Source organism: Phascolarctos cinereus, unplaced genomic scaffold (genome assembly GCF_003287225.1).
Source record: "Phascolarctos cinereus isolate Bilbo 61053 unplaced genomic scaffold, phaCin_HiC Scaffold_3;HRSCAF=262, whole genome shotgun sequence".
Lineage (NCBI taxonomy): Eukaryota > Metazoa > Chordata > Mammalia > Diprotodontia > Phascolarctidae > Phascolarctos > Phascolarctos cinereus.
Window position 1 is genome coordinate 12,574,430 of NW_027555736.1, and position 20,007 is coordinate 12,594,436.

The 20,007-nt window shown below is 41.5% G+C and overlaps 1 protein-coding gene across 1 annotated transcript in view; it reads right to left on the reverse strand.

The window, feature by feature from the left end:
- The window catches only part of PTEN (phosphatase and tensin homolog), a 77,856-nt gene that overhangs the window by 38,183 nt on the left and 19,666 nt on the right, over nt 1-20,007 (reverse strand). The window contains exon 2 of the mRNA XM_020974958.2: nt 11,969-12,053. Coding sequence (XP_020830617.1) covers nt 11,969-12,053 — 85 coding nt within the window. The remainder of the gene's footprint in view (nt 1-11,968; nt 12,054-20,007) is intronic.

Here is a 20,007-nt window from a genome sequence, read left to right on the forward strand (position 1 = left end):
ATGTACCTATATAGATCAAAGTTGACTTTAAAGTTTTTTACTTCTTTTTTTGGGGGGGGAGGGGCGCTAGGCAATGGGGTTAAGTGACTTGCCCAGGGTCATACAGCTAGTAAGTGTTATGTGTCTAAGGCTGGATTTGAACTCAGGTCCTTCTGAATCCAGAGCCAGTGCTCTTTTTCTTGAAACAAATAGTAGATATTTCTATAATACACCCTGTCATCCCTGCAGGATCAACATTCACTCGACTTAGGAGGATAATCATCTCTTCCCACATATTGTGCTTCTTCAAACAGAAATATGGAACCAAAACAAGAGGGCGTTTTGTTGTTGTCTTGGTTTTCCTACCACTCCTCTTTCCACTGAACCACACTGCCTGCCTCAAATTCTCTTCTTTTCCTTGCCCAGTAGAGAGCCTCTCTTCCTACATTTTGTTGTTGTTCCATTGGGTCCAACCTCATTCAGGGTTTTCTTGGCAAAGATGGCAGAGTGGTTTGCTATTTCCTTTTCCAGCTCATTTTACAGATGAAGAAACTAAGGCAAATAGGGTGAAGTGACTTGCCCAGGGTCAAGCAGCTAACAAGTGTCTGAAGTTGGATTTGAACTCATGAAGAGGAGTCTTCCTAACTCCAAGCACGGCATGCTACCCATTGCACCACCTAGCTAGCTGTCTCTTCCTCTTCCTATGTTAATAGGGATAAAAGGATCTTACAGCATTTACCTTGTTTAAGTCATTAACCCAAATCTACAGCATCCCTCAATGTCTTCCTTTTTGCTCTACTCAAAGCCTCTCTACTTGTGTCCTGACTCACCCTCGCACTCCACCCCCCATCATTCCCTCTCTTCCATCTTCAATCTGTTTATCTACTGAATCCACCTCAATGCCAATAAACCTGCCCAGGCTTCCATACCCTACCCCCAATCCTTTACTTAAACCAACTCACCAACCCTTCCTTTGACTCTGCCATCCCCACAATCTTTGGTTCTCTCTCTCCCTTTCAGAAATAAACTCTTATTTCCTCACCTCTCAACACTCGGCTATCCCCTTTCCGATCCCTCACTAAACACTCTCTCCAAGGTTACCAATGAGCTCTTATCTAGATCTGCAAAATCCAAAGGTCCTCTCTCACTCCACCATTCAGTTTGATTTCTACAGCTGTTTACACTGCTGGTCACATCCCTTCCCCAGGCCATCCTCCAAAGCTACCATTCCTTTTTAAGTCTCCTCTCCTGCCCACAATTTGTCCCAAATCCATGTACCTTCTGTCTATGCTTTCCCTCAGTGATTTCACCATTCCCCACGGATTAAATGATCTCTCTACAGAGAACATTCTGAAATCTATCTAATATCCAGTCTTAACCTCTCTTCTGAACTCCAGTCCTGCACAATCACTTGCCTGCAGAGCTGCTTTCCCTGAACTTCTACTGGCATTTCAAATTCAACATGTCTAAAATGGAATTCATCTCATCTTTCTCCCCAAATTCGCTTCTTCCCAGACCTTCCTATTTCTGTTAAGTGCATGTATCACCAACTCTCAAGTTACCCTGGTTCATGAACTCAGAAACACCCTTAACTCATCACTCTTCCTCAATCCCTCTAGCCAATTAATCGCCAAGTTTGATTGATGCTTCCTCCACATCTCTGACATCTGTGTCTCCCTCTCTACTCACACAGCTGTTGCTCCGGTTCAGGCCCTCATGACTTCTCTCTGAGACTATCACAACAGCTTCCTAATGAGTCCCACCCCTTCTAGTTTCTTCCTTCAATCCACACTCCACAAAGAAAGGAGTCTTCAGTCTGACTTCCATTCTCATAATCAAAGTCTTCTCTACTGCCTCTAAAATAAACAGAAACTCAACTCAACTAAGCATTTATGGCCCTCCCACAATCGAGTTTTCTACCTAATTTCCAGACATTGGTTCCCCTTCACACTCCACACTGCAGCCAAACTAGTCTTTGGTCTGGCCTCCAAACCTGCTATTTCATCTGCTATGTCCAACCCTGTATAGGCTCTCTCCCCTGCTAGAAACAAACTCTCCTCACTTCTATCTCTTAAGCTCCTTCAAAATACAAATGGATTGCTTCCTCCTATAGTAAGACTTTCATGATTTCCACAAAAATGAACATTCTTCTCCTTCCTCACATTATCTTGTATTTCTTATCTGTGAATGTATTTTATCTTCCCAGTTCAATATAAGCACCATGAAGGCAGAGACCATTTTGTTCATCTTTGTAGCCATCTCTTTTGCACATCGATAGCGGGTCTTTATGCGTGTTCAACATATTAAATTTAATATTAACCATTATAACGCCGAATGACTGGATTGTATTTGGAATAACGTACTGAAAACCCAGTCAGCTCACAGTGCAATACAAAACACCTCTCAGGCTAGTCTTTCACGAAAATAAACATTGTATAAACTGTTGTTACTAATGAGAAATCAGGTGTAGATCAGAGAAAAGCCAGCTTAGTTTTTTTTAAAACTGAGTAAATTTACCAAAGAAATTCAAAAGGGAATATTGAGAACACTGATTCCTTTCCTGCAGCAGAGAGGCTATAGCCAGCTCAGGAAAGTGCTGTCATAGTGGGCTTTCCTCAAGGTGATAAAGAACTCAGCTCTGCTTTAAGAGCTGAGTGTGCTGAGATACCGGGCTGCCTCACTTTTACTTACACTCCCCCAAAAGCACTGAGTATATCTAGAGCAATTCAGTGATTATAAGGCATTTTCCAAATCTCTACTTCACCTTTACTTTAGTCATGCATACTATGTTAGGGTCTACAGACAGCCATACAGTGTGCAAGGCATGCCTTTAGGAGTTAATGATTTCAAAAGCAACACAGCAAGGCTTCCTAATCACACCCTGTCCCAATCTTACAGAAGCCCAGGTCATTCTCTTTTATGTAACCATCAATGCCATTTTCACTATTTGCTGATACAGAATCTACCAAGTATGTAATTTAGGTAAGCAAAATTTCAAAATCCAATACAATGTAGTCATCTGTCTACTTTAACAATGGATTTCCAGTTAATAAGTTCAAATAAAACTGGTCAATGCTGAACCCTCATACTCACTAAAACGGGATGCTACTATAGCAATTAAGGCAGGAAAAAAATGGGAACAACTGAAAAACATGGTTGAGCTGTATAGGGAAATCAGACTGGCCAAAGCAGCAACAGCAGCAAAAACTAAGACAGAAAGTTTTTTATCTGAAATCAAAATATTCCGGACAAACAACTCTGAAGGACTTGAGAATTCTGATCAAGCAACGTCAATCAGGGCTCCAAAAACGATGCTGAGAGAAGTGAGGCCCCAGATGCATATTAAGATACACAGTCTCAGTCTTAGCTAAGGTAGTAATTTGTTTTGCTTAATTTTGCATATGCTTCCTTTTTTGAGTGTAAGTGGAGGAGGGAAAAGGGGAGGGAAGGGAAAGAGAAGAGAGGGGAGGAGAGGAAAGGAGTCACTCAGGTATCTCTCTTATAAAATGCACCAGAGAATGGTAAGCCTGAGAGAAGAAAAAACAAGGAGAACACTGAATTTATTATATATTTAAAATAATGCAAGCTGTACACAAGACAGCTTTGTAATTCCATGTCATCCCTTTCTTCTGTTATACTCTGGCTATGAAAACGCTCCTTTTTTGTCTGTTTAGATGAAGAGAAGAGAGGAGAAGAGAGAAGAGGAGAGGAGAGGGGGGAGAACAGGAGAGAAAACTTTTCTGGCCGATACAGAAAATTGACTCAGCACAACGGACAGCTCCCCAATCAGGGCCAAAACAAAGCATTGAAGCATAGAAAAGAGGAGGGGGGTTCTGAGAATTATGGCACCGTAGACTTAGAGCTGGAAAATAGCTCAGCCCTCCTCTGGTGAGGCCATTCCCTCACAGTACAGTTAATTAAACTGAGGCACTCTGGAGCCACTGCTAGGTCTCAAATCCAGAAGTAGGAGTTCAAATCCCGGCTCAGACACCGACTAAATGTGTGACTCTGGGCAAGTCACTTCACCTCTTTCAGCCTCACTTTCCTCATCTGTAAAATGGGGATAATAACAGTCCCTACTTCCTAGGGCATAGGGCAGCTAGGTAGTGAAATGGATAAAGTGTTGGTCCTGGAGTCTGGAAGACTCATGTTCTTACATTCAAATCTGGCCTCAGACACAAACTATATGACCCTAGTCAAGTCACTTAAACCTGTTCACCTTAGTTTCCTCATCTATAAAATGAGCTAGAGAAGGAAATGGCAAACTACTCCAGTATCTTTGCCAAGAAAACCTCAAATGGGGTCACAAAAAGTCAGGCACAACTGAAATAAATCAACACCACCACCACTTCCCAGAGCTGAGATATGATGTGTGAGATAATCTTTGTAAGGCACTTAGCATAATTCCTGGAACATAGTAGGTGCCTAATAAATGTCTGTTCCCTCTTCTCCTTTCTCTAAAGTTCAAACAAATAGTAAGAATCAGCATCCATTAAAATATCTCAAAGAAATAAAACACATCCCCTGATTTTTAGAAGTCTATTCATTACTCAGTAACCAGGATCCTTTTCTAAAATTTATATTAAAATGTTTTGCCTGAATTCAAGTTTTTTAAAGAATGTTAAAAACTGTTCTTATGTGTAATTGGAAAAATTTTTTCAAATAACATTTATAGAGTCAATCCTTGCATTTCAATATTTATGCTACCATCAAGAACTGCCTTTTCTCTTAAGTCAATTACAACAAACTCAAGCAATTCTAATCCTTAATGAATGGAATTATTTTGTATATTTCCAGGACAGAAAGGAAAAGCTAAGATAGATATATAAACAGACAGACACACTCTCTCTCTCTCTCTCTCTCTCTCTCTCACATGCGCATCCTGTGCCCCCAAGTGCAGTGTAAGCCATTAAAGCTTAAATTTGCACCAAGACTCTGGGACATCCTTTCTATTGGCCATCTACCACCACATCCCCTGCTTGCACAGAACCACTTTCTGCAGTCAGTCTGTTTCACTTCCATATTAAACAAACAGGAAAATACCAATCAATAATTACCTAGTCACTCTATTCCTACTCTTTAACAACAACAACAATAACACCTAACATTTATAGAGCATCTAATATGTGCCATGTTAAGCGCTTTACAATTATTCTCTCATTTGGTCTTCAAGATAACCCTGGTATGTGTTATCATCCCCATTTTATAGATCAGGAGACTGAGGTAAACAGGCTAATCACTTGCCCAGGGTCACAGAGCTATTGTCTGAGGCTGAATTTGAACTTGGGTCTTCCTGACTCCAGATGCTCTATCCACCTTCCCCACCTACCTGATAACTACGACTTTCCTTCAATCACTAGCGAAGATCTGATAAAATCGTAAAAATGTCTATCTTGTGAAAAGTATTTATTGTCCTCATACTTCATTTTCCCTTTTTTTCTACAAAACTCTTGGATTGAGATTTAGAGTTCCAATCTGGTCAGCTCCTTATTTCAGCAGGACCTTGGGGAAGTCTGAGCTGCAAAATCAAGGCACTGCCCTAGGTCCTTAAGATCAACATTCTATGCTCCTAGAGAAAAATCTTGACGACTTGGCACAGTATGATTTGTTTCTTTCTACATTTCATGATTTTTGTAACAAAATAGGATGTGTTCAGCAATTCATTTTGTCTGGTTTCCTTCAAGAAAAATCCATTCAGTTCAACTCAACTTCTTGGGTAGTTTACTATGGTGAACTTGAGATATTCTTTAAAAGTTTCATTTCATCAAAAATGACCCAAAAAGCCACAGAGAGAAAAGCGATCTGAAGAGAAAATGGCATTTGGTCTAGTTCCCTTTCCCTTGCCCCACAGGAGGCAGCATAGCACACTGACTCCAGGGTGGTTTCTAGTTTTCTTTAGAATTCACAGAGATGACCAAAAGGTTCCCCATCCCAATTAAAATTCACTGTCCTTCTGAAGCCACACATGCCAGCTGTCCCTTCTAGGGAACCGGAGGTGGAGGAGAAACCATACCGAGTCCAGCCAAGTTTGGAATCCTCTTGTTCCCACACAGTGTTCTCACTCTGCCCAGTTCCCTTTTCTTCACTCAGGTATTCCCTGGATAGGAAGAACTAATTAGGCATTGTTTTAAATGGCTCATGCTGGGTTGCAAGTTGGAAGGGAAAAAGAGAAAATAGGGTGTGTCTCCCCTTTATCATATACTCCGCTTATGTAGGAATTTGTTTTTTAATTAAAAAACAAATCTGTCAGAGATAACAGCACACAAATATCTGAATCGATTGTAACAAAGTCTGAAGGTAACAAACTCTTTAGGGATATTATGTTTCTAAATAATTTCTTTCTCATACTGTGGGTAATCAACAAATCATTTCCATTCCTATAATTTTAAGAAGGAATCTGTCACATCTAACTTGAAATGTTATCTATTCTAAAAAATACAATGCACCTTGTTGGGACAATGATTAATCTCTAATAAAAACTGAAGGTCCAACAGGTTATAAATTTTACATTATATTTATATATTTGAGGGGTAACATGCCAACTTCCACTTTAAAAAACCAAAACAACCACCTATGTCATTATCCCTTTATAAGCAAGTAGGCCAGACTGACAAACATCTCTTACAAACTGAAAACTTCTGTTGCTAATAATTAACAGTTCAATTCTGAAAATACCTCTTCTAACAGGAAAAATTAATTTTAAATAAAGGCATTCTCTATCTTGCATCCTGACTTTGACACAACTATGGGTGTAACAGACCAGAGGCTAATCTAACAAAGCTGGCAGGACCCTACATTTAGCGTGATGCGTTCACAAGCCAGAATACATCCGAGGTGCCAGGAACCCAGAGGCCGCATGTGAACCCAGCTCCTCTCGCTTCCTACTTCAGCATATTCTGACTATACCATGCGGCCTGCCTCGTGGTTTCACTGATAGGCCCACGGCTAGAGTCTCGAATTCCAAATCTGCACACCATGCTCATGTGTGGACAATGCCTAATAGTGGAGAGCCCCAAAATAATTAAACTTAAAACTGCCTTGGGCTCTCTGGACCTTGAGTAAATACAAATTCTCCTTTTAACAAATATGACAATTATTCTTCAGGCAAACTCTTTCCATTCCTTGGTGGATCATCTGCTTTCATCAGTCACAATGAATTCTCTACATGTTATCTTGAGTCTTTAACAAAACTATCTAATTATGAAACATTCAGTCAGCTCATCCTCCTCAAAAACCTTCAACAAACTCCCTGACAGTTCAAGCTTCTCAGGGCATTCCACCGAGGAGCTTCCCGAGGAGTGTGCCCTTAACTTTTTCCCTCCTCCAAATCCAAATTCCCAGCTCCTGCCAGGTCATCTGACTCATTTGGCACAGCTCAAGCGAAACTCAAAAGACTTGGGCTTGTCTAAACTGTCCTCCTCTGCTTTGCTTTTAGCCGTACTCTGCCACCCATCAGGGCAGATCGAGTACCATCTCTTTCCCAAAGGCTGCTCTCCTCCTTGTTGGAGCTATTTGCCTATCCTCCTTAACTCAGCACTGATGACTGTATTATTACTTTAAACATTACGTACGTTCCTCTCTCGTTCCTCCTGTTTCCTAACCAACACAGCCAATTAGATTATCAGCTCCTAGTAAGGGAAAAAACTGTTTTGGAAATTAGGAGGACACGGGTTCTCATTCTACTCCACTATAAAATGTTCATATGGCTTTCAAAAAGTCACTCCAACTTTCTGGGCCTGCTTCCTCATCCATTCAGCACAGTGTGGACTACTTAGGAGAAGGCACTACTTGAATGCTTTGTTATCGACTTGACTTGGAAAGGCAGGACCACGTGATGACCAAGGTTCCTTCCAGTGCTGGCTATAAATTCCATCACCACGTATTTACTTCCATGATTCTCTGACCGTGAATAATACCTCTTTTGTATATTCCACTGCACCCCAGCACTTCTCTGTTGCCCAATAAATATGCTCGAAGTAAATCTGGACATTTTCTTTTGCTCCCTTTTGATATTTGTCCTATCTGATACCTTATCTAGGACCAATGGGCAACAATGAGATTACTGAGGAAGCAAACAATTAGTTTAACAAAAAAAAATAATAATAATCTTGCACAAAAAAAGAGGTTATAATCAGGTCCTCCAAGAACCCGAGAGAATATTAGGAGAAATATTCGTCGCCAGTGCTGCCGCCTCAACCTCTTCCTCTTCTCCTCTCACCAGGATTTCATGCCCACAATTTGGCAGACTGCCTTAGCAGACGTAGACAATGGAAAGGCGGAAAAGGCAAGCTAACAGGGCTTTCTAAAGGGAAATGAGAAGGCCTGCCTCCACATTGTGGGGGGAAGATTATAAGAACTGAGGAAAAGAGACTATCCCCAACAAACACAGACAATCTGCAAGGTGAATCCATGCACAAATCATAAGCTGTAAAGCCAATCCAGCATAGGAAAACACGACTTTATAAAATAAAGATACGTGGGGCTGATTAACTCTATGAAAGCCTCTTCACTTTCCTGAAGGAGGGCCAATTGTATTACTAATAGTTCATCACTGCATAATCTAATTCTAAGAGCCCCAATTCCACATTCAGGAGTTTGGTTACCAGGCCATTCAGTTTCCCATTCTTGAATCTCAGTATCCTTATCTACAAAATAGGGGTAAGACCACCTAAAGAGTCCACACCACAACATTGGGAGGATCAAGAAATAGCACACTTGGCAATATTACCATGATCTATAGGCTTTATACAGATATTTGTCAGCTATTATTCTTAATTTCCCTTAAATAAGGGAATTTGATGAATTTCAAATGATTCTATTTATAGACAACTCTTCAAGGGCCCCAAATCACAGGATCACAGAGGTTTTCTACTGAAAAGGATCCCTGACCAGTAGTTCTACAGAATCACTTTCACAGATCCTGAGAGCAACTAGCCCATCTTCTAGGCAAACTGCATGTGAAAGTTCAGCCAAGAATCACCCTGAGGTTCTCTGGACCATACGGAACTGATATGTTCTGTTGCGTCCAGTCTTGGGATCTCCTCAGGTGAGTCACTGTCCAGGGCTCCCGTGTAGATCATCACCTGCTGTGCCAATCAGAGATCTCAGAAGGCTGCCTGGTAACCTAGCTCTTATATATGTACCAGACATATCAGAAGGGACTTGAACCCAGACCTTTCTGGGGTGGGACACTCTCTTTCTCCACTGAGTTCAGCTGCAGCTCATAAATACATTATTCAGTTAACACCAAAATGGTGGGAAATCCAACCCAAATTTTTCTCCATCACAAAGACAGAAAACATCAAGAGGTAAGTGGTACCCAGGGGGGAGAATAAATAAATTGGGGGAGGGGAAGGAGACATGATGACAAATTCTGAGACTCCTCTAACTCTAAAAACCTCATCGTTATCTAGCTGGTGGTCAGTAATAAACGATCTACTAAGAAGGCAAGTATAACCTTGATGAAGAACTTTCAAAACGAAGGTAATAAATATTATTTTAAAACCTTTCTTCTCTTACAATTCTTGTTCAGGGGCTACTAGAGCAGAAGGAGAGGCGGGTCACAGCCCCTTCAAGGTGGAAACTGAAGGACACAGCAACATTTTTAAACAGGATGAAGGATCAACCTAGGGAGACAAATGCTGCACAAAATTCATGGAGATGGAGCAGAGAATACCAGTTAACATACAGAGAATCTACTGAACTTCCATTCTTACTGGGTAGTCTTACCAAGAACATAACGTGATTGTTTGAATGTAACCGCTTCATGTTCAAAGGATCACAGGCCTTGGAAGGGGAAGGACCATAAGAAATCACCTAGCTCAACTCCTTCATTCTACAAATGAGGAAACTGAGGCCCTACAAGTTAAAATAACTTGTCTAAGCTGCTGAATGCCAGCACTGAAATTCAAACTTAGGTCTCTTCTATAGAGAAGGACGTGTTGGGGGGGGCAGGGTTTGGAGGCATAGAGGGAGGTGGAGAACAGAAACAAATGGGGTACGTGGAGGGGGGAGACAGGTTGGGAAGATTAATAAGGGATAAGAAAAAAAGATGAAAGTCAATCAAGGAACTTCTAAGTTGGTTGAACAAAATGCCAGGTTTTTTGCCGGTCGTGCTGTCTAAGAAAAGGAAGTGTAGCATGTGGAAAAGATCCCTGGGCTTGTACCTAGTGGGGCTGTGGGACCTGGACACCTCTCCACATTTTTCTCCCAGTTCTAAAATGCTCTCCAGTTACCAAAAGGCTCTACACCTAAATCTAAAGGCCTGGGAAAAGCTCCTAGACAGAGACAACAGGTCTGTCTCTGTCTCACACACACACACACACACACACACACACACACACACACACACAGCCAATGACCTTAATACAGGTTCTTTTATGTCTACACACAATGACATGCAAACAAATGTCATTCTGTAACTACATAAAAACCCTCAATGCTTTACTGAAACAGTATCAAATGAAAAAAGTTACAATTGCTCTTTTGTCCACAACAACTAAGTATTCAAAGAAACCTAAAACACACCAATACAGCAATGGACAGCTATAAAATAATTTGCTTATGAATGTGTTTATGTGCTGATTCTGAGCTCCTGAAACTAAAAAAGATTAGAATATTACAAAACAGTCCAACAGATATCACATGTTCACTGACATGTTCACTCCTAACAAAAAAATAATCGTTCATCCTGGGACGTTACATCAACATTCAAGGTCCCAGGATTTCTATTAAAGATTCTTAAATCATGAACAAGGACCTTGAGAAATACAGCCTGAACTGCCGAGTAAGAGAATTCAGTAGATCAAGTTTGTCTCTGACTCTCCTAATTAATCTCCTTTTTTTGCACTTGCTCCCTCGATCAGTAAGCCTTCAGGTCTCTTGCCCTGGTTGTCCCCATAACCCCCAATCCAAGTCTGCCCTCAGGAAAGCAGCCTCACCACAGCACCGACACTGCTACCAACTTCTGTTTTCTCGGAATTTTCAGGACAGGGCTCCCACTGTCAGCCCTCTAACATATCTGACAACTCATTTTCTCTTTGCTTTCCTTTGCTGGTCCATTGCTTCCATCCAACCACTCACTGTGAGTGCTTGGCTCAATCCTGGGCTCACTTAATCTCCTCAGCGGTCAAGGGTCTAATTACCATCTCTATGAAGAGAGCTCCTAAGTCTGTATTTCCAGCCTCTCTCTCTCTTCAGACAGACCCGTCACCATTTTGGTTAGGGCACCATCATCTTTCTATGAACAAGGTTTACAACCTCAGAAGTCGCCAGATCTGATTTCCACCTCCACATTTCTCATGTCACCCCCTCTCTCTACTCACACTGTCCCCATCCTAGTTCAAGTACTGTCAACAGCCTTCTCTTTGGTCTCACTACTCTTCAAATCCAGCCTGCATACAGAGGCCAAAGTAATTTCCCTAAAATTTAGGTCCTATCAAGTCATTCTCTTACTCAATAAAACCCAGTATTCCCAACTACCTCTAGAATGAAATATAAACTCATTTTGTATTTAAAGTTTTTCACAACCTGGCCCTATCCTGCTTTCCAGCCTTGATGCATACTTATTTAAAGTTGATCATACTTTAGTGAGATTGATTTGTATTAAGACAGTTATGTCTCCTAAGAACATCTGCATTTGAAGCCCCACAGTGGCTTGAATCCCCTTTGTAAAGGAATGTTAAGCATCAATTATCTAGACAAAGGGAGGTATTATCCAGACAAAGGTGGAGAGTCTTCTCATTGGCTCTGAAATCAGACTGCACCAAAGTGCACACATCCACTTAAAGGAGCTGTTTTCAACTTTATATAGGGAAAGATGAAATCACATTAAGTCCAAAACAAAAGTTCTCAATTACCACAAGTGTAAAACACGAACATATAAAGTAAAACAGTTTTTAAGTTGCAAAACTACTTTCAAAATTAAGAACACGGACGAAACACATATCCCACACTCTCCATAAAAGACAAGTATCCAAAAGGTTCTTACCTGACTACATCATCGATGTTGTTCCTGTAAACGCCTTCAAGTCTTTCTGCAGGAAACCCCATAGCAATGATGTTTGGATAAATATCTGAGCAGTTCAAAGTTAGGGAAATATTCAAGCTATATGTGTACTTAATCCTAAGACACTAGTTGCACTACTAAACATCTGTATCAAGTTTGTCAGTATCACTTATCAGAAGAGGAAAATTTTTAAAATATTAAACAAGCAAAATTAGCTCAGCACATGAAAACAAATTCTAAAAAGCATATTCAATCAATAGTTGCATATATAAACTATATACACATATAATTTCAATATACTGAAACCAAAAACATAAATTAACTGAACCATGGACAAATGGTTAAAATGACTAAAAAAAGCTTTCTTGTGCAAAAATCCCCCCCACCCTATCTTTTAATTACAGAAAGCCATCCCTGTCCTAATATGCAGTCATGATTGTTTTTACACATTCATTCCCATTCCACCTGACCTTACAATCTTTGAATTCCACCAACAGCCAAAAGAATAGGGGGTCAATACTTGTGCCCCTCCCTCCCATCCCAACGTGGGGAAGCACAAATCAGACAACATAAAACCCCTTGAAAACTGAAAGGCAGCTGCAATTATTACTGTTATATATCTCCCAGTAAAATAAACTTCAAAAGCACAGGAGAGAGGGTTAGCTAAACAACGGGCCCTTGGAAAAAGGAGCAGGGGCTTTAGTGTTGAAATAGAACCTCCATGAGTCATGGTGGCCCACAACAGCCCAAAAAGCTGCCAGGCTCTCAGGCAGCACTGAGAGAAATCCAGTGTATCCAGAACACGGGGGGGGGGGGGGGGGGGATTCCAGACCACATGTGAAATGGCCCAAGCTTTGGGCATGGCATTCAGGGAAGGACGCTTTGGCTGGAACCCACTTAGGGGCATGCTAAGCAGAGCAGAGAACCAGAGCCCTCGATGTACATGGACTGTTAAAGGGACCTTGAGAATACTTAGTTAGGAAAAGAAGTGACCCTAAGAGGCTGCCCACACCATCCTCACGCACAGAAGGGAGACCCAGGCCAGAACTGGCAGAGGGCACAACCACCAATAGGGAAAAGCCACCAAAAAGCAGCTTAGAGCCCAGTGAGCAAGAAAACCTTCCTAACAACGACTACCCCAAATAAAGGAACGTTTCTTAGGCACTGACAACGTGCCAACTGCTCTGCTGAGCACTAGGGATAGAAACACAAAATCCAGGTGGTCCAAGAAGCTCTATGAACAATGCTAAGAATTTCCTGCAAAATGCAAAGACCTAAGAGGCAGCCTGGTCCAGTGGAAAGGCAGTACAGCCTCTGGGGTCCACAGGCCTTAGTCGGAGAACAGGCATTTATTAAACATTCGGCACGCACCAGGAATTGTGCTAAGCACTGAGGAGACAGAGAAAGGCAAAGAACACAAGACACCTGCCTGCCTCCGAGGAGCTTACACTCTGATGGGGGAGACATCATGCAGAAAGTCACAAACATACATGCAGGAATGACGTAAATGAAAGGGAAGCCGGGAGGTAGAGTCAAGGAAGAGCTTTCCAGACCTGGGGAAAGCCAAAGAAAAGAGCGAGGGAGAGATGGAGCATCTTGTTCACATACTGGTCTAACTGGATCAAAGACCTGTGACGGCAAGGAACCCACAGTGTCCCAAAAAGCTTAGAGCAGTTTAAAGCTATTAAAGACATAAGAAAACTAGAAAACAGGAAGAGAAAAGGCCTGACTGGTTGGGAAGGACTTTTTAATGCCCAAGAGAGGAGTGTATCCTTGATCCTGGAGGGGAGGCACATGCTTTACGAAAATCCCCATGTTCATGAGCAGCTGATGGGCAGGAGGAGGGGGGAGAGAGGCCATCAGCAGGTGTGCAGGCAGGAAGGAAGGAGCGATTGGACCACGGTGGCCAAGTCAGTAGAGAAAGAGCACTTCACCCGAGTTCATTTCAGAATCCTCCTGAAGGAGTCTGTGTAGATGGCCTCTCGGGTTCCTGCCTGCTCTGAAATTCTGTCATCTTATCCTATTGACTGTTAGAATTCTCCCTTGAAGCCAGTCCCAGAGGCCTTTATTTCACACCTTGATAATTCATTACTTGTCATGAAGTTTGACTTTACTCACAAGAAGATAGGAATTCATATTTCCAAATAGAAAAGCTTATCAAAATGCAAATATATTTCAAAAGAAGTTTACCCAAAAAGGACTTAAGGAAATAACACATAAAAAGAGAAACCTATCCTTAAAAATCTACTGGCATTTAAGAGATATGAATTATCAGCAACTATTCTACTACAGTCTTTGTTTCACACCATCAGCAGCAATCCCTCAAAATATTTTTGGTGTAATTCTTTGTAGATTAAAACTTATACCCTAGACAATGTACGAGTTACTGACGAACCAAGAGCTACGTCTCCAGTATGGTGAAACCTCACAAAGTTGTATTCATCAAATAAATGACAAGTTTGCAATTCAACCTATCATCAAACATAGGTGACATTCAAACTAGGTTAACAAGAGGCTGCTAATGTAAATGGCGACTTTTTGACAAATCTAAAAAGTTTTGCAATTAGTATGCCAACTACATGTGAATTGGGCCTAGGGAATTAAAGAAATGGAATGAAATAAGTCAGACAGTTGCTTTCATACCGAACTTACAACATTAAGGTGCTTACTAAGTCCTCAGGCAGAGGTACCACACCATCAGGGCCCTGCCTCATAAATACGCCAAATGTATCGCCTGAAACATATCCAAGGCAGAAGCTCTGTCACTTCTCCCCTTCCTGAGTGGTCAGGGGTCCCAGGGGAGGGAGGGGAAAGGGCAGGGTGTGAATGAAGCACAGAGCCATGCCCGCTGACTACTTCCATTCACCACTAGACCCACTTCACCAAAGAAATCCTGCTCAAGAGTGTTTGAGTTCCCAGGGTGGTTGCTAACAGCCAAGGTTAACGCAGAATGGAGCTGAATTTTCTAGGACCCCAATGTTGCCGATAACAGACCCACAGCCTCACGGTTCAGTTAACATCATGAGCTTCAATGGGGGCAGGGGTGCCCCTCTGACTAAGCTCCTGACTACTGTTTAATATTATTCCTGAAAGAAAATATATCCCAAATCCCCAAATCTGGGAACATGGTTTTAAAGTCAGGAACAATTTCTGTAAGCCAGGAGAATCCTCGTCCCCCATGACACCCCACCAATGTCCCTGTCCAGCCTCTTTCTTTGAGAAATCCTGCTCTCCACTCTCACTGCTCCTCACATCCAAGAAGCACTCCCTGATATCCTCAAGTGAAAGGGACCACTCTGGATCTCTCCTCTGGCCTGTTGCATTCTGCTTCGTATCATGATTTTGTAGATCGCCCAGGGCCTCCTTAGATTTTTAACTCCTGGGCAACGACGAGAATTGTCACTTTTTTCATGGTGTATCAGCAGCACCTAGCACAGGACCTTGTAGATAGGAGGTGCTTAATAAATGTCTGAATTGCATTTATTGCCTACATTATGATAAAAATTTTAGAGACAGAATATTTCTATTACAAAGTAAGTTGGCTTTGTGGCTGTAAGTAAAAGAAGTCAGTCTCCAGTCTCCAATTAATTAAAATTGTGCATCACTTAGAGGGCAATGGAGAAAACGCTTAAAGAGCTTTCTAAAAAGATGAGGACTGGAGGAGACGGGCCAATGTGGAGCAGAAGCATGAGCAAGGAACACCAGGCACACAGGCTTCCAACTTCTTGGGTAGATCCATGCAATGCCAAGAGATGCAGAGGCAGTCCCCAGCATGTGAGGAGAGAGGACCCACATGAAGGATCTGTGGGAAGACAGAGTCCCTCAAGATGAAAAGACAAAGAATCGTTGTGTTCCACACCACGGAAAGGACTTGGACCAATGAAATGAGAGATCCAAGGAACCGACACCTCACATACCAAGAAGACAGCAAAATGAAACCAAGTCATCGAAAAATTTTATTTAATTCCAAATTAAGATTATGCTACAGACACCTGATTTTTAAATCATCTATACAGGAATACAGACTCAAAAAGAAATGGGTTCTGATCAAGAATTTGGCAGGAAAACAATGTCATGGACTTATGATCCAAGGACCCAGGTCTGAAGCCTGGGTCAGCTATGTGGTATCTCTGCAAACTCCCGCAAGTCCTTCAGTTGCCTGGGGTCTCAGTTTCCTCACCTATAAACCAGATGGCTTGGACCAGACAATCCCTAAGGGATTTTCCAGTTCTAAATTCTATGATAGCAATTTTACAAAAATCTACCTTTTTAATTCTGTAAATGGAATCAGAATACACTAGAGAAATGTTACCTGAATAAAAACCTATCGTAGGGGGATCCCTCTGTAAGCCAAATAATCATCTACTCTACTAGCTACGTTCCTATGTCTATAGAATTCATTTCTTTAAAACAAGGTAAACGTCTACGACCATAAACACATGGGTATCCCTATTCCAAAATCTTCCTATATCATACATACACACACACACATATATGTAACTTTTAAGAAATTATGTCTACTCTAATTCCAAAGGACCCATGACAAAAAAATGTTCTGTACCTCTGATGAACTCTGAATGCAGATTAGTTCTTTTTATTTTACTTTTCCTGGGTTTTTTTCGTCTGTGTTTTCTTTTGTAACATGGCTAACATGGAAATGTTTTGCATGACTGCCCATGTATAATCAATATCAAATTGCTTGCCTTCTCAAGGAGCAGAGGGAGTAGGAGGGAGAGAATTTGGAACTCAACATTTTTAAAATGAATGTTAAATACTTACATGTAACTGGGAAAGATTTAATGAAATAAGAAAAAAAGAATTACATCTACTCACCAATAATAATATTCCATCTTATTACACTATCACTTTGTTAAAGAAAACAAAATACCAATATTTATCAGGTTTCATAGTAAAATATTAATTACCCAAAATAAAGGCTATGAGTCAAAATTTGCAATTAACTGAGCAACCTTCAATGGTGAAAAAGTAAATGGATTCTCATAAGGAAGCTATAAAGCTCTTTTTAAAGGAACCAAACTTCAAGAAGAAGCAGCTAAGATAGAAATCTGAAGCAGTTCTGACTCTAGATCCAAGCTCCAGCTGGAGGCTGAAGCAAAGATGAGGAAAACAGGATTGACAACAGATGTCATGGCGAGTTAGCCAGTGGCCGGACTCAAGAGTTCCATAGGTTCTTCGATATTTTCATTTCTATCTTAAATCCAATTTCATAAGTATTTTCCAATCATCCCATTTTTTTAAAGCTACCTCTTGTATGTTTGTAATTTAATTCAAACATCTGTTAAGTGTATCTGTGAAGTTCAGGGCCTCACGCCAGGGATATAAAGGGGAAAAAAAAAACCAATAAAACTGACCCTAGGCAGCTAGGTGGACAGGAGAAAAAGCACTGGGCCTGGGGTCAGGAAGCCCTAGGTTCAAGTCGGACCTCAGACACTTGCTGGCTAGCTGTATGACCCTGGGAAAGTCATTTAACCTCTGTCTGCCTTAGTCTCCCCAAATGTAAAATGAGGTTAATAACAGCATCTCCCTCGAAGGTTGTTGTGAGGCTCAAACAAGACGCTATCTGTAAAATGCCGAGCACGGTGCCTGGCAAGTAGTACGTGCTACATAAAAACGCTTATTCCTATCCCCCTTCCTCCTCCCCTCCAGAAGCTGGGGGAGATGCAGATAACATAATCAGTTCCACAGTGGTCTGCCGATCATCACGCTTGACCTGGAGCACATCTCAGGTGCCATCTAGCTGGTCCAACCCCTCATTTTAGACAGGAGAGAATGGAGGCCTAGTTATGTTAAGTGATTCGCCCCAGGTCAGGTAGGTAAGAAACTGTGAGAAGGAGGATCTGAGTTCAGGTCTTCTGATGTCAAAGCCAGTGACCTTACCACTACACTAGGTTGTTCTCATGCCGAGCTGGGATGACCACCGAGTCAGATATAGGTAACACGCTGGAGCCCAAAAAGGAGATCAGATATGGGCATAGAGATTTGGCAACACTCATAGAGCTATGAGACATAAACACCAGGGTACAAAAGCACCACCTAACGACAGTGTAGAAGGTGAAGACGTCCTAGTTGAAAGCTTTGACAGATCCTCAACAACAGGGAGGTGAGAGCCACATGAGAATCCAACAAAGGTGAAGGAGCAGCTGCCAAACCTGCAGAGGTCAGGAAAAGCAGAGTGAGGAGGCTGGCGACTGGAAGAAAAGCACCAGAGACTTCCAATGAGACAAGGCTCGTTGGACAGGGCTGTTAACAGACTGGTAGCAGAACCCTTAAGACCACAATCTCAGGGAAAGTGATGGGGTCAAATGCCAGATTACAGGAGACTCAGAAATGACCAGTGGGGAAGGGATGGGGGCCACTATGTATTTTACCTCCTCCCACCCAGTTCCATTTCCCATCCCGAGAGCTCTCAAGGTTCTTTGTTTCTTCAAGATTCTACTTTCTCATGGGGCCAAAAGTATTTCTTCAGCTTTAGTCTCAAGAAGGGGAAAAAAAAAAGAAAAGAAAAAAACCCCACAACTTTGTCCTTATATTTGGACAAGGCACTTTCAAAACACACTAGATATGGAGTCACTGATCAGGAATGATTATTCTACTGAAGATCTGTATTGAAGGATGACAAATGTAGGTTCCTAGATGTTGCCAGTTGGTAAAGTACTCTATAACATAGCTTTTACTATTTGATAAATGATGTTTTCAGCTACCTAATATAAAACTCACACATGAAACAAACTGTTTACCAAAAAAAATTAGGATCTAAAAATGATTGGGGGAGAGAGGGTCCAAATACAAAACCAGTTTGGGGGTCTTTTCTTTTCTCTGTGACAATAGAAAAGCTGCTCCAAAACAGGAGTAAGAAACTAGGTAAGTAACTTAACAAAGCTCAAGAGGAATACAGGTGTTATTAACATAAGACAATATTCCTAAATGTTGCATTATTGCAATCCTAGTTCTGACACTGACTGTTGTCAACAATGAGCAAATCACTGAACTGTCCTGGGCCTCAGTTTCTTTATTTCAAAAATGAGAACACTACTTTTACTACCCACTTCATAGGAGTGTGATGAAAACACTTTGGCAAACCTAAATATGCCATTGAAATGAATGCTATTAATACTAAGCTACATAGCAGGGATCAAACATAAACAGGACTAGACATGTTCCTCGCCCTCCAGAAGCTTTTAATCTAAGATGGGAGATCTGACATGAACACAAATAAAGGTAACAGAAATAGTATCAAGTACAAAAGAGAAGTCCAAACAAAAATGTAATCAGAAATTTTAAAAGGTCTAACACTGACTTCCAGCTGAGGGAACCCGAGGAGACAGGCCCTCCAGATGGACAATAAATGTTTGCCAAATCACAATACCAGTTTACGTTCACGCTTCTATCGCTCCTTTGTCCCAGCTTAAAAAGCAGAAATCTCCAAGAAAATGTGAACAATCCCATAACTATCTGGTCTTAACAGACCGTCCACTTCTCCATAGCAAATTATAGGCTACTGTGCATTTGATCCCACGTTTGTCTGGACTGGAAAAATTAACTCAGTCTTGCAGAAGTTAGTTCTGAGTTCATACGGACGACAAGACGCCCACCAACAACTCCAGAACCAGAGTCAAGAGACTTTCTTGGCGTAACAACAGCCATTCAGACAAAGAACTAAGACTGAGCACCTGGCCTCAGCTCCTAGCCGTGCACCTCCCCCACTGGGGACCCCTGAGGACTCCGTGACCTAAGCACGCTGATCTCTCCAGTCGCTGTTTCTGTACCTCGGAAATGGGCCTACTAGCTACCCTGCCTAGGGGAAAGCACTTTGAAAGTTATAACGTCTGTGCAAACATGTGGTGTTTTAAACTACTTGTTTGTCTCAAAACTAAATTTGATTACAGAAATTCTTGCAAAACATACCTCACAGGGTTTCTGTGAGGAAAGAGTCCGATTTTAAAAAAAAATCACTGTATAAGATATTTGAAGGTAACCGTATTAAGGCAATATTATATTTG